This window comes from Plectropomus leopardus, chromosome 22 (assembly GCF_026936395.1).
Source record: "Plectropomus leopardus strain MGB_pleo_1.0 chromosome 22, ASM2693639v1, whole genome shotgun sequence".
Lineage (NCBI taxonomy): Eukaryota > Metazoa > Chordata > Actinopteri > Perciformes > Serranidae > Plectropomus > Plectropomus leopardus.
Window position 1 is genome coordinate 9810422 of NC_142197.1, and position 14151 is coordinate 9824572.

At 40.2% G+C, this 14151-nt stretch overlaps 1 protein-coding gene across 1 annotated transcript in view; it reads right to left on the reverse strand.

Annotated features, from left to right (window-relative positions):
• The window catches only part of snd1 (staphylococcal nuclease and tudor domain containing 1), a 245423-nt gene that overhangs the window by 52220 nt on the left and 179052 nt on the right, over positions 1–14151 (reverse strand). The window contains exon 18 of the mRNA XM_042511217.2: positions 7253–7394. Coding sequence (XP_042367151.1) covers positions 7253–7394 — 142 coding nt within the window. The remainder of the gene's footprint in view (positions 1–7252; positions 7395–14151) is intronic.

The window sequence follows — 14151 nt, forward strand, 5'->3', positions numbered from 1 at the left end:
GTATGCTACGTACAGCATCTGCTGACTTGCTCTTCTGGACTGCTATTATCTGTGGCCATCTGCCTCAAACTGTATTTGCTTCTTTCAAATTTAAGGTAATCTTGTGTCATTCTTTTTGACCTTCTTGTCGTCTAGAAAGTCTGACTAGAGCTGGATTTTTGGTTTTGCAGGTCCAGACCGGAGTAAGAGCTCGGAGCGGTTTAATTTAACGTTAACTGGCTTAAATTGTGTTTGTCATCATGACATGGTCCAGCAAATTAGAGAGTAGTCTGAATCAGCAACATGTGCCAACAGTGTCATGGCATGAAATCCAACTTGAATTGCATTAATACTAAGCAATATAACAATGTGAATAACAAACCTTATGCAAGTGACTGCCTAGCCAAGGCTGGAAACATTAAGGAAATCAAACTTCAGTAGATTTAGGAGGGTGAGGAGTGGCCTTGTTGTGCTTGTTTACAAAAACGTTCATGTGTTTTTGGTGTGACATGATGAGAACAACTTTGGATCTGACATGGACTAAAGTAATGTCCTAACAGGTCATCAGTGCCCGGGTGCACTACGGTTTGTCACTTTATCTTGGTCATATTCCCTGTTTCTATTTATTACCGCCGCTCAGTGATGTAGGCACCGATGTTTTCAGTTGCTTCTCTGTCAGCTCCACTACATTTATGCCAAATTTGTGCTAAATTTATGGACTTATTTCTATTTGCTTTTTAAGTTGGCATGTGGCTGCGAGCCACTTATGGAGATGAGGAAATCAACTCACCAGTCTGTAAACTCTCCTCTAAGCCGGTTCCTGCTGGTTAGTCAGGTCAGGTTACTCAAATTTTAACAGCATTAAAGATGGAAAAGATGGACAAGATTGCCACCAGCCGAACTGGCCTCCTGATAGCCATTTTACAGGCATTGAAAACAAACTGGACGACGCCAATGCTGCATCAGTTTCCAACGATATATCAAGAACTATAATATCATCTGATTCATGGAAACTTGTTTGAAAACTGGACAGCACCATTCAGCCAGGAGGTTCTTTTTCTATTTGCTGAACTGACAGAGCAGAAGACTCAGACTCTGCCAAGAGCAGAGGAGGTATGTGATTTACGGTGAATAAGGACTGGTGTTGACCATAAGATTATCCGGTACTGTCCCTTTCTTGCTGTGGATCACTGCTATGCACCTGTCAGAGGTGGTTGCAGAGGCAGCTACAGAGGCGGCGCTACCTGTGTGTGGGTGGAGTGACCATACGGACATCTTGCTGGGATTGGGAAATTGGGAAACAGTTAAATCATTCCACAACCAGAAACTATGGATTACCAGCACTATCAGGAAACATGGACAATTATTGAAAAAACAGCCAACAATGTAAGAAGATGCAAAAAAGGACTGAACTACAGGGCACAAGTTAAAGGAGCTGATGGGATCACATTTCACTGGATTTGTACCTTCTATAATTCCATGTGACAAATAAAATCTTGACTGATTGCTTTGAAAGAAATGCAATGGACAAGTAATGGCTGACTCGTGAAGTTGAAGTGAGGAATGATCTAGTATTATCTGGGCCTAATATCAGACCAGTTTGAAATTTTTTACATCGGCCAAATCCTACACCTGACCCAATATATCATATCCCATTCTTAGTGAGGTAGACTTTTTAATTTCTTCCTTTTCATTTTATAAAACACTTGTTTTTGCCTCCTGCTCCTTATTGTTAGTATCATCCTGCTACCTGGACTATTTCACTGCTTTCTGTTCTCTTCATGCTGCTGACACTTTAATTTTCCTGCGATGAATCAATAAAGTTCATCTTATCTTATTGAAGCGACAGTTTAAAACAAATGGGAGCTTAACTGCAGAAAGAAAAATGACTCTTTCTGCCAGTCCCAGCTGTATTTTAATCATTTTTTGTTTCTATAGATACAGCTACCTTTCATGATTAGTTTTACACCCACAATGAAAGCTGAGGATTATTAAAGATAAGTAAATGGGCCTGCACCTTCCATCTATATAGTTTTACTCTGTCTTTCAAGTTGCTTTCAATGAGGCTTGTTCCTGGCTTCAGAACTGATCATTTGGCGAGACCAGAGGAGAGCCAGTTAGGCTCGCACTCCATGTCATAGTGTGCTATACCTCAAGGATGGTCAAGGAGTACTCAATGAAAGTGTTTTCTCCATCTGGCAAATGGAGTGCTGGTAGTTGTTGCCAAAAACAATTTTGACTTGGGCAGTAAATTTGTAACCGCAAAGGTGAAAATGGGTAGGTGTTTTAGTGGTGAGCAATCAAACTCATAGCATAATGTGGGTCTAAGAGGGTAAATTTTTGATCAGATGCATCACATTGGTTGTATCTGAATGCTAATATAAACACACAAGGAGATCAAGTGCTCATGCAACCTCTGGAGCTGCATAAATACTGCAACAACTAGAATCACCGCCTCGCAGATGTATGCCTCGACACAACAGACAAGTTACACTTCCAATTTACTTCCATGTCTATGAGAACATAGATGCTTCACACACATCGTCATCCCGGCAGCAAAAAAGATCTATACAATCAGCACATTCAAGGTGGGCAACCAAATTAGTATCTGAAACATTATCTGCACCTCTGTTCTGGAGTTATGGCATTGTTTAATGGGCAGAAAATGTGTCATATGAAGTTGACCTTTGACCTTTTAAACGTAAAACATTATCACGTTATCGTGTTAAAAAATGTGTGAAATTTTGTCATAATTGCCGTATACATTCTTGACTTATGGCGAAACATGATTTGTGAAGTAACAGTGACCTAAAACCTTGACCAACAAATTCTGATCAGCTCATTTTAAAGTCTGAGTTTGAGTTTGTGCCAAATTTGTAGAAATTCTCTAAAGGCCTTTTTAAGATATTGCACTCATGAGAATGAGACGGTTGCAAGATCACAGTGACCTTGACCTTTTGATGAGCAATTTCTAATCAGCTTATTGTTGATTCGAAGTGGACACTTAATGCCAAATTAAAAAAAAAAAAATCAGTCAAACTGTTCTTGAGATACCGAATACGCAAGAGTGAGGTCACAGTGACCTTGACCTTTGACCTATGACTACCAAAAGCTTATCAATTCATCATTTAATCTAAGTGGACATTTGTGCCAAATTTGAAGAAATTCTTTCAAGATATTCCCAAGATATCATGCTTACGAGAATGGGACGCAGGGACATACAACCCGTAAACAAAATGCCTCCAGCCATGGTTACCACCTGCACGGAGGCATAAAAATATCATAATTTTGAGTGTGACAGAGGTCTTACAGTGCCATTTTATTATGTTAAACTGTGATGTTTACAGTAATGCATCTCTTATGTATAAGTATAAGCATTTGTTTTCATCCTGAATCAATTACTTGGCAGCCATGATTTGTTAGAGGCTTATTTTTTAGCCACAGTGCTGCACACAGGGGATGTGAACAGCAATAACATACATAAAAATCTATTTCACATATTTGGGAACATGAACTGTGGCACGCATTATAACAGCACTATCATTCAAGTGAAGCATTGTGTTGTCATCATTTGCAATCACAAGTGCATTTATGAAATTCAGACTCCGAGCTCATCCGAGTACATAAATTCCTTCATGTCAGAAATTGAGGGAAGAGAGGGAGGGGGGGTGGAACATGTAATGATATTGCAAAGCACTCAGCTTGTATGATTTTACAGGCCCTAACACTTTGATGTGCTCTTCAAGGGGTTGGTATGACTTAATGTAGCTTTGAGGAAGCGTCAGCGAAAATGAAAGAGACCAAGGGAGTAAAAAGAGACGGAGGAAGGCGAGGAGGGGCAAACAACGTGATATAGAGGGAGATGAGGAGAAGGAGGCAGGGGTGAGGACTGGTCAGGTTTTACCTCCCTGCTGAGAATAACACTTTTTTTTAACTAGCACGTAAGCCTCTTGGTGGAAGAACACGGGCCAATTAAAGGGAAAAATAAATAAATAAAAGGCCCTAGCATTGCTGGATCATCTAAAATCAAGCCTATATGAGAAAAGATTAAATAACTCACAGCTCTCCTGTCAAAATACACTGAGAGCAGCAAGATAAAAAATGCAGTTTGTGTACAATTTCTTTAAATGCAACATTTAAGTTGCTACTGAGAAAAAGCTGTAAATGTTTTGCATCTTGCAGTTTCCCCTGGAACCTTATAGATATAAAGAATATATGAAAAACATGCTAAAAAAATCAATAAAAACACTTTGATTTGCTCTTTCATGTGGAGCTCAAGCACTGCAGGTTTCCCAAAAGCCCTTAAACTCGAAATCCCTTTAATATTCCATAACTTAGGAGAAAATTCCTCAACACATTTCGCCTGTATATTCTCCCGCTGAGTATAAATGACGCTGAAGTCATTAAAGAAAAATGCTGCTGCCTTTTATGTGGATGTCTAATCATATCATGGTAAATGTATCATCAGCGCACGCTACGCTGACATAAAGCAAAGTTCTCCTGCTCGCAGGTGTGCCAGCACAACTCTTGGCCAGGCACAAAAACGGTGGCAAATGTTCCCTTTAAAGTTTGCCTTGGGTTAACATGTGCCATGTACATTTCAGTCTCGTCCCAGTGGCATGTGATCTTGATCAGTGATAAAACCTTGCACATAACCTCAACATCTCTCCTGACTTGCAGGCGAGTGAAGCTGAAGTAGCCGGAGGAGCTGTAAGGCTTTAGATCTAAATCTACAGCTCAAGGCGAGAGGATGAATAACAGATTGTTTTTGCACACTTACCTGGAGCACAGAAAGGTAGGGGGCATTCAGAAGAACAATTGAGGGCCAAATGCTTTCTGCACTCATATATGATTGGATTATTATGGTGTGAGTGATGATTAGGCTCAGATTGGCAGTAAATGAAGGCAAATTAATTAATTATGGCAGTGAGGCAAAGAGAGAGGTGGCCAAAGTCAATTTCATGGCCTCTGACAGTCGACTGCCAGTGGAGCCAGATGCGGGGGGGGGGCAGCTGGGAGAGGAAGACCTCTGCATCCTGCATCGCTCCCACACACAAACTGGCAGACGATGAAGGGGACAGTGATTGGCACGGAGGCTTCAGATCTGCTCCAGCTAGTTTGTGAGCACAGGTTTTTCGTGTAATTGTGGCAATGATTAAGTCGCAGAATCCAACGTGTCAAGGACAGACTGGTCCAAATCCTCATATGCCTTCAAGGATCACAATGGGAATCAGAAAGGGCTGAAACCAGAGTTGGGCAGATGTGAAAATTTTCAAACTGGTTTAAGCCAAACACTCGACCAGTATACCATGTTAACAAACCACGTAGCTATCAGCTGTGCGCTTGAGATCCAACTGGAGATGTGACCATTTAAAACAAGTATGAGTAGCCTACTTTCTGTCTTTCTATGTTCGTAAGGTTACTTACTAGACAGATAATACATGTTTTATATTGTGATATTTTCTTGGAAATAACATAACAATATAGCCAACAGCAAGTAGTCCAGCTTGTAATTAGCAATAGCAGAAACTTTCAGCTCCTAAATTGGGATTGTAAAGATAGTTATTTATTTAAACTTCATTAATCAGTCACACTTCCTCCATTGAAGCACTTTCAACAAGCGACAGGTATTATTAGAAATACTCGGTCACGAGAAAGTTGAGCTCAAAACAGCATTTGCAGCCAGTTTTGATGCTTCTTTTGTCATCTTCACTTCCAAAATGTTGCAATGTTGGTGTAATCTTAGTGTTATATCTCCTCTAATAACCCCAAAAAACAGACCATGTATGGCTGCAGACACATTCTGATTGTAGCGTACACGACACGCCCCTACAATCCAACCCCATCACCACTACAAGACAAACCCACAAACACAACGGTTATCTGACTCTTCTACATTGTTGTACTTGTTGTCAGTGTTGACATACTGCCACAATTTTAGTTTTCTTGAAAGACTAACTGCCATGTCTTTTCTTGTCAACCCAGAAAACACATGAACTTACAAGTAAACAAACACCATGTGTGCCGCTCTTACTCCTTCCACCTCTACTGAAATGCGATCTTCTTCATGTTGTCACCACAGCCTCTGCTCTGCAGTAAATTGCACACAGCCTGCCAGACTCAAGTGGATCCGTTAAGCGTCTTTATAAACAAAATATTATGTGAATCACTTTGTCATATTAATTAGAATTAATGAAATATGACTTTGGAGTTAGTGCTGTGATGCTATCAGCACAGGCTGCGTATGTAGGCTACTTTTTAATCAGCTAGAACGTGCCGTAATGACAAACTTAGGTTAAGCTTTGCATTAAGTCAAACTGTTTTAAGCTCAAATACTGGACACGACTGGCAAAACCGAAAAATTAACCCAACTCTGTTTGAAACACACACTGTTTGAGCATGTTTTTCTAAACATTACTTCGCATTATCTCTGAAAAGAAAATTCCATTCTTACATTAAGCAGACTTTAAAATGTTGACTGCGGCAGCAATAATAGCTTTGCTCAGTGAAAAACGCGTGCTTTATCTGCCCTTAGTTACTGTTGCTACCTCGGATAACTTACTGAAAACAAACTGCAGTGTGCATTTTGTAACTCAATGCAGTATATATGTATACTTATACACACACACCTTGATTTTGATATTGCAGAGGATGGCCCATTAAGTATACTACTTAAAAGCTGGACTGTTACCCAGAACAAACTAGAAATGGGGGAGGTATTATGTCACGAGTGGCGTGCACACACACACACACACACACACACACACACACACACACACAGACACGCACACGCAAACACAGAGCTTGTCAAAGGAAGCAGCCATGCGGGAATACTAGGGATTGTTAGTTTTCCCATCTCCAAACTTTTCTCTCCTTTCCTCCCCCTGTCAGTGGTGACAAGAGGGGATGGTGTGATTTATTCCTGTCATTCAGTCGTAATAACAAGTAGGACGTCCTTTGTTTTGTCTCTGCTGGTGGGAGGGATGCTGCGGCAAGGGATGAGGTGAATGTCAGAGTGGTAGAGATAATTGTCATTCATAAAGTCAGTGTGCTGTTAAAAGGGAATAAAAAGTGAGAGAGCCCTCGCCTGCACCTCCAGATCGTGGGTATTTGTGTAGGATTGGACGGGATGATGAAATATTCATCGTGGAATGGAGTAATACATGTTCACATAGAAACTTTACTAGCTGATCTACCCATGTATTCTATGTCAAATACATACAGTGTTTGAGTCTGTCCTTCTTGCACGCGCATAAACAGAATCTAAACGTACCTGTCTCGACGTCCTGGGCGTAGAAGTGCAGGGTGTCGCAGATTTCGGTGACGTATACAGCTCTGTAGTTGGCCACTCGTTCCTTTTCTTCTGTTTGATGCACAACCTCCTCTACTGGTTTCTCCTCGTAATTGGCCCAGATCTACAAAAAACACACGCAGGAACACAGACAGGTCAGTGACTGCAACAAACACCAGACCTCTACCACACAAACATGGTGCTAAAGTCAGGGTTCCCGCACATTATTACCAATACATTTTCAAAACTTTTTTTGTAATATTTTACCTCATTAGCATGACTTTATTTAAGTATTTTAACCTTAAGAAGTCTCCAAAACCCACCAAAAGTCCTTAAGAACCACAAAAAGACTTAAATACCCTGTAAAATTTAGAGAAGTAGACCTTTTAGGAGTTATCAAACATTTCAAGGATATTTAACACTTCAGGAATTTTAAAGATTTTTTGAAGATATGAAAGAGTTTTTGTGGATATTAAAACTTTTTAGGGTTTTAGAGATTTTTCAGGAATATTAGAGACTTTTAGGCTTAATAAAGACACTGCAGACATATGAAAGACTTTTCATGGATACTGAAGACTTTTGGGGTTATAAGGAATTTTAAGGGGTAGGGCTAAAAACCTGTACTTTCCAGGCCTTTGTGAATAAGCAATCTGCTAACACTTGCTATCTTTATTGCTTCATATGCCAAAAGTCCAGACCGGCAAATAGAGGTTCTTTGCAAAACATCAAGGCCAGGCCCCCTTTGGGAGACAGATAATCGAATATCCAATCCACTATCTTGCAGCGCAGCACTTGATTTTAAATGCAACATATTTCCCACAATGTTTTGGGATTTTTATGAAGACATTGTAAACAATATCCAAAACAATACATATACAAATCTTTTCCAAAACTTTTTAATTCCAGACATTTCCAGACCTGGAGAACAGTTTTTCTAATTTCATAACTTCCAGGAATTTCATGAACATGGGAACACTGTAAAGTACTTTATATCATTCTTTGCATCACCTGAAAGGAAAAAAACAAAGAAAAGCATATAAATAAGGACAATAGACTGTGTGTCACAGAACATGACTCAGACTAATGATGGGAAGATGCGAATGTCCTTGATATGTCCACTCACTAAATGTTTTGAATCTTTTTTACCACCCACTTAAGACATAACAGTGATTCATACACTTTCCACTTGTTGACTGATTTGGTTTCACAGAGAGAGTTCCAGAATAATGAAAAAAGAGACCATAACATCCTGTTGATGTACAAGGCATGGCAACGTGTTATTGGCATCATCAAAACAACATTGCTACTCATACTGAACACAAACCCTTGATGCTACCAGCATATGGTACGGTCTAATGTTTCTACCACAACTTTCTGAACCACTGTGATGCTACAAATACATTTCAATTCAGAGCAGAAAATTGTAAGGATCTAATGTGACGTGTCTAATCAATAGATAATACTGTAAAAAGTATTATCTTCATCCACTCATTTAACATCTCCCACTGATGATTTGAAAATCACAATGGTTATCAGAAACAACTCTGCAAATCAATAGAAGCTGAAATTCTCACAGCAAAAGAAGTCAAATGATCAGTTTCAGATTTAAGACTCCAAATGGACACTAAAACACAGCGGAAGTTGTTGCAAGTAGAGACCAAGAAAAAAGATTAATAGATTAGCAGATTTACACAAATACAACTGGCTACCGTTGTGATAACTGAATTGCTGTATTTAGTTTTTGGGTTTTTTTTCTTTTTTGAGTAAAAATATCAAGTACTTGCTGGTTCAATCGTCTTCAGAGTGATGGCAGTATTATAATGTGAGGACATTTTGGTTATTCTTTGCTTTAAAAGTCTATTTTAAGGTTTGGTCAACCCTTTCAAACCTGAGTGAAGAGATTTTTACTTTACTTCAAAAACATGGGGAGAAACTGAGAGCAACTTAACAAGATATGGCCCAAAAATTGGCAAAAAAAAAAAAATAGTTGAAAAGTTACAAGAAAATTACTTGAAAATAAGCAAAAATAGGGTAAAAATCTCAAACAAGAAAATTACCCTAAAAAGTGCTAAACATTAATAAAAATATGTATTTATTTTATTTTATTTTTTTTATATTTTCTCTGTAACATAATTTTAGATATAATATTATCATAAATGTAAATATACTTTTCTAGACTATTTTTCCTTTTTTTGATAATTTTCTAACAATCCTCCCCTTTTTTTCCAAAAACAAAAAAACCCACACATTTTTAGATGTTATTTTTTGACTAATGTTTTGCAATTTATGGGAAATTTCTTGCGAAATTGGTCACTGCCGTGTCCCCCCCATAAAAATGACAGAAATCAAATCAATCTGCTCAGTTTTCAAAGGGTCAAATAGCTTGTGAAAGGCATCTGAACACAATACAAGAAAACTGATGGTTTCAAAGCGTTAAGAGTTAAAGTCAGAATTAGGTTAAGATTAGAGTGGTTGACCATGTAGTGTTGATGATAACAGCACAGATTTGGGAAATAACATAGTCAATGAGGTTCCTCACAAGAACAGCAATTTTTATGTGTGTGTGTGAGTGTGTGTGTAAATGTAAGCAGGCTACATCCTTTCAATGCTGCATCAAGGTTACTTCTCTTTCGGCTCCCCAGGAGAAACAGAGGGCAGGAGGCTCATTAGGGAGGAGTGGTTTGCCTTGGGCCACATATCAAACTGCACGGATGTCAGTAGGTGTGTGTGTGTGTGTGTGCGCGCGTGTGTGTGTGTTTACAGAGCGAGTAAGGGATGCGGCAGAAAGAGTGGGTGGTTGTCAAGCCTCAATACAGGCTGTTTGTATACAGCTTCAAGTACTGTAATTGTATTTAGCACGTGCGCCAACACAGGACGGTCAGGATGAAAGCGAGCTAATCAACTCCCTGCAGATGAAACGCTGGAGAAGGAAAAGGGGGGAGTGAAAGAGATGTACGGGAGGAAGACGGGAGCGAAGATGGGCGGGGAGCACAGAAGTCAAAAAGTGCAACCGAGCTTCGCAGTGCTCCAACTTCTTGTGCAGCAGCAGCAGCAGCAGCAGCACAGCTTGTTACCGTTTGTTTCTGCAGGCTATTTGGGAAGTGTTTACTTTTAAAGGTTACAGAAAGAGAGGGGGAAAAAAAAAAGCAGACAGATTTTTTAACAGCACTGTGATATTAGCCAATTAGGTTCTGGCTAATTATTTAACTGCATGGTATCATGGAGCTAATTAGATTAGCTAGTTTTAATGTTGTCATTTTTTTCCCACTCTGCCTTCTGCAGAGCTACGCTAGTGTTAGGGCTTAGTTAATCATACCCGAGGCTTCTTTTTTTTTTTTTAAAATATGCTGGCTCTTCGGCATGCTAAGATTATCCTTTTACTTCATTGATGTGGTGATGTACAGTGGCAAGAGTCTTAAGATGAACTGTGTGTGTGTGTGTGTGTGTGTGTGTGTGTGTGTGTGTGTGTGTGTGTGTGTGTGTGCAAGCAACAGAAATTTTTGAATGAGATCTGTTGGGGGGAAAAAAAAGCACAACAATAGCCACAAAACTGTTAGCCATAAACGAATGACAGAAGAAGTGAATGCTGCCATCCTGCCTCGCTTCTAACAAAAGACAGGGTCACACTACCCAATTACATTCAATTATTCATCCCACAAACGCTGCAAAAGAAAAAAAAAATAAAGTGCTGGGAGAAGAGTAAAAGGAGGGGAGGATGGAGGAGAAAAAATCAGGTAGAAATTAAGGGGATTGAGGGCGAGCAAGGTTAATGAAGAATGAAAACGCAGCCACGCTTCGTAAACCCGGAGATCAACCAGGATTTTTTTTTTCTGTACGGCATTAGACAGGCGTGTGCATTATTAGCGCACTTATATATGGCCATATGCACACACAATATGCACGGTCACAAATGCTGGAATATATACATGCTTCCTGCAGTGCGATTGAGCTGACATGGCTTGGCTTTTAATCAAACCTGCAGCACCAATTAGGGATGACAAAGATTAGAGTGTCACCTTTCATTAGACTGGCGGCCATCACCGCGACACCTTTAGGGTGGTGACAAGTGGGTGGGCTCATGCTGGGATTGGACAGTGAGCACGGCCACGAGGCTTCCTGTTGACCCCAGACTTTGTGTTGAGTGTGGAGGTCACAGCGGAGAGAGACAGGCACCATAGAGAAACACATTCGGCTCCCCACTGAAGGTTCTCAATGGAGCACTACATGTGCTGGAGACGCTACTAGATTGCCTCCTTGTATTGCAGGTTTCCACTGACATGACATCCCGCTGCTTCTGCTACTCTCTTTGTAGTTGCACGTGTGAACTGGGGTGAAACACCGTGTCTTCACAGGAGGCATAGAGTGAGCAGCATGTTAGCAGAGCAGCAGTAGTCGCTTTAGTCATTGTCGACTTTGGGCATTGTTTACATGCGTATAGCCCAAATCACACATGAGCGGTTACATGGACTGGATTGATCAAAATAGAGGCACGAAAAAACAATGCTTTTGCAAAAAATAGGTAATGTATAAGAGGCAAAAATATAGCCAGTTGTATACATCTGGGCTTAAAATGTTTCAGTGAAATGTTTTAAGAAAATAAGCTCCCCCAAGTTGTATAAGTCCAGTTCAAAAAGAAATGGTGATAAATGATTTGAATTAATAATATTTGAAGCAGTTGAAGTTCTGTCAGTATTTACAATATTTTATATAATAGTTAAATGAGCAACTTAGCTACAGTTTTACACCCTCGTTGAACTTTGTCTTTTTTTCTCACATACCTTAACGGTGAACCAAGAATCCAAAATCTGGAAAATTCTTGATGAACTGGATTATACTGCACGAGTAAGGCGAGAGTTTGTTGACGGATGTTCACAGTGGAAGCTTGCAGAAAAAACAAAACCTTCTTCGTGAATTTAAGGTCACACAGGGTAAAAAAGGGCACAAATTCAAGGCAATGTGGGGGGGGGCTGAAACTGGAACCACCATATTACCATTCTGCCGTAGCAGAAAAAAAACATGCTTGTTTTTGTTTCTCTAAACCAATCACAATCGTCCTGGGTACAGCATGGTCAAAAACTTAGGGCGATCCAGACCTACTGTCCAAGCACACCATCATCACAATCTCCACAGTCATGAGCACTTAACTGAAAGCAGACGGTAGGAAGAATGCAAGCCGAAATAACCTGCCAAGGGAAGGCTTATAGGCTCTGTCTGCATCCGCTGAGTCAGAGTAATAATTGATATACTGTGGGTGAAGTTTTCCTTTAATGGAGTATAAGCTATGACCCACAGAAACAATATGTTGTTGCAGTCAGCATCCACATTGTTGCTCATCTACTGGCCATTTGTTTTGCACTATTAGAAACACTGTAGAGCTCCATCTTTTTTTAAAGCACAAATAAATGCGCAGACGCACGCACGCGCGCGCTCACACACGCACTGCGCCCAGGGCTGATGACCTTCCGTGAGCAGCCAACCATCCTGTTTGTTCCACTTGAATGCAGGTATGTGACTGCTGCTTCTGCTGCTGCTCTGCAACTGCAGCCAGACGCTTGAGCCACCGAGCTGCCAGAGACAATGAGAGGGAGAGCGAGCGAGAGGGGAAGAGAGGAGAGCGATAGAAAGATGGGAAAAGGGAAAAACGCGGCAGGCCATTAAGCTCGGGGCTGAAAGGACAACAAGTCCTAATAATGGAGGCCGAGTGGAGAGAGATGGCAGGTTACGCTGACCTTCACAAGTCCTGAATGACAAAACACACTTACACCCAAGTGAGTGCGGTGGGGTAATGTGATGATGGGGCAGCGACTGCTTCACATGACAACAATCAGAACCACATGAAAGAAGTGTTCAAGCATGTGCCGGAAGGATTAGGCCTGTTTCCTATTTCCATTTTACAAATCCGTTTTCATCGTTTTTCTGTTACACCTCCATAACCGTGCTGCTTTCTCACCTGATTCTACAGTAAAAAATGATCAGCTCACAACTAAAAAAAACATTTTCTGTTTTTAGGAATGATGACAAAGATAACAGCAACTGTAGCTTGGACACAAAACGCCTATTAAAAGAAAAGCGGAAAAATGGTTATAGCCAAACTGTTACAGCAATTCACTGGTGGCGACTCTTTACTTCCCAGCCAGGCACAACAGAAACGTCACTGATTGAAGAGAAGCTCTCTGACAAGTGCAGCTCTGCTTTGAGAGTGGGCCGCTGATTAGCTTAGCGTTGATTTGTCTGAATACTTGTAATTTGATGAAGAGCGCAGCGGCTTAGAGAGACTAAGCAAATTGTGCGACATTGGTACAGTAGATTCACACATACAAGCACAGGTGGGTGAATACACAGACAGATGGATGACTGAACACACACATAGTGCCAGAACAAGGGGGAGAGGGCTGGTTTGAACACTGATTAAAGGTGGCAGTGTGTCAATTCTTGTAGTGTTTGTGTGTGTGTGTGTGTGTGTGTGTGTGTGTGTGTGTGTGTGTGTGTGTTTTGTCTGTTGATACAAAAACGCTACCTTAAGTACATATATCACACTTTTTAGCAGGCAAGTGCCCAAAGCTATGTGATAAAAAGACACAAAGGACTTGGTTTAAACCAACTGTAACGAGACAAATTTGAGCAGAAGTTAAATGATAAGTGTTTGGTCTATAAAATGTAATGTATCTGTAATGTAATGTATAAAAAAATGGTGAAAAATGGTCCCAAACCTTGCAATGATGTTCTCATATGTCTTGTTTTGTCCACAACCCAAAGATATTCAGTTTACTTACTTTAGAGATTTATATTTAAGAAGCTGGAACAATTTTTTTTAAAAAAAAAATCCTGATTTTTGTTTGATTACTCAAAATAATAATCATTATCAATTAAGCCTTTTGGTT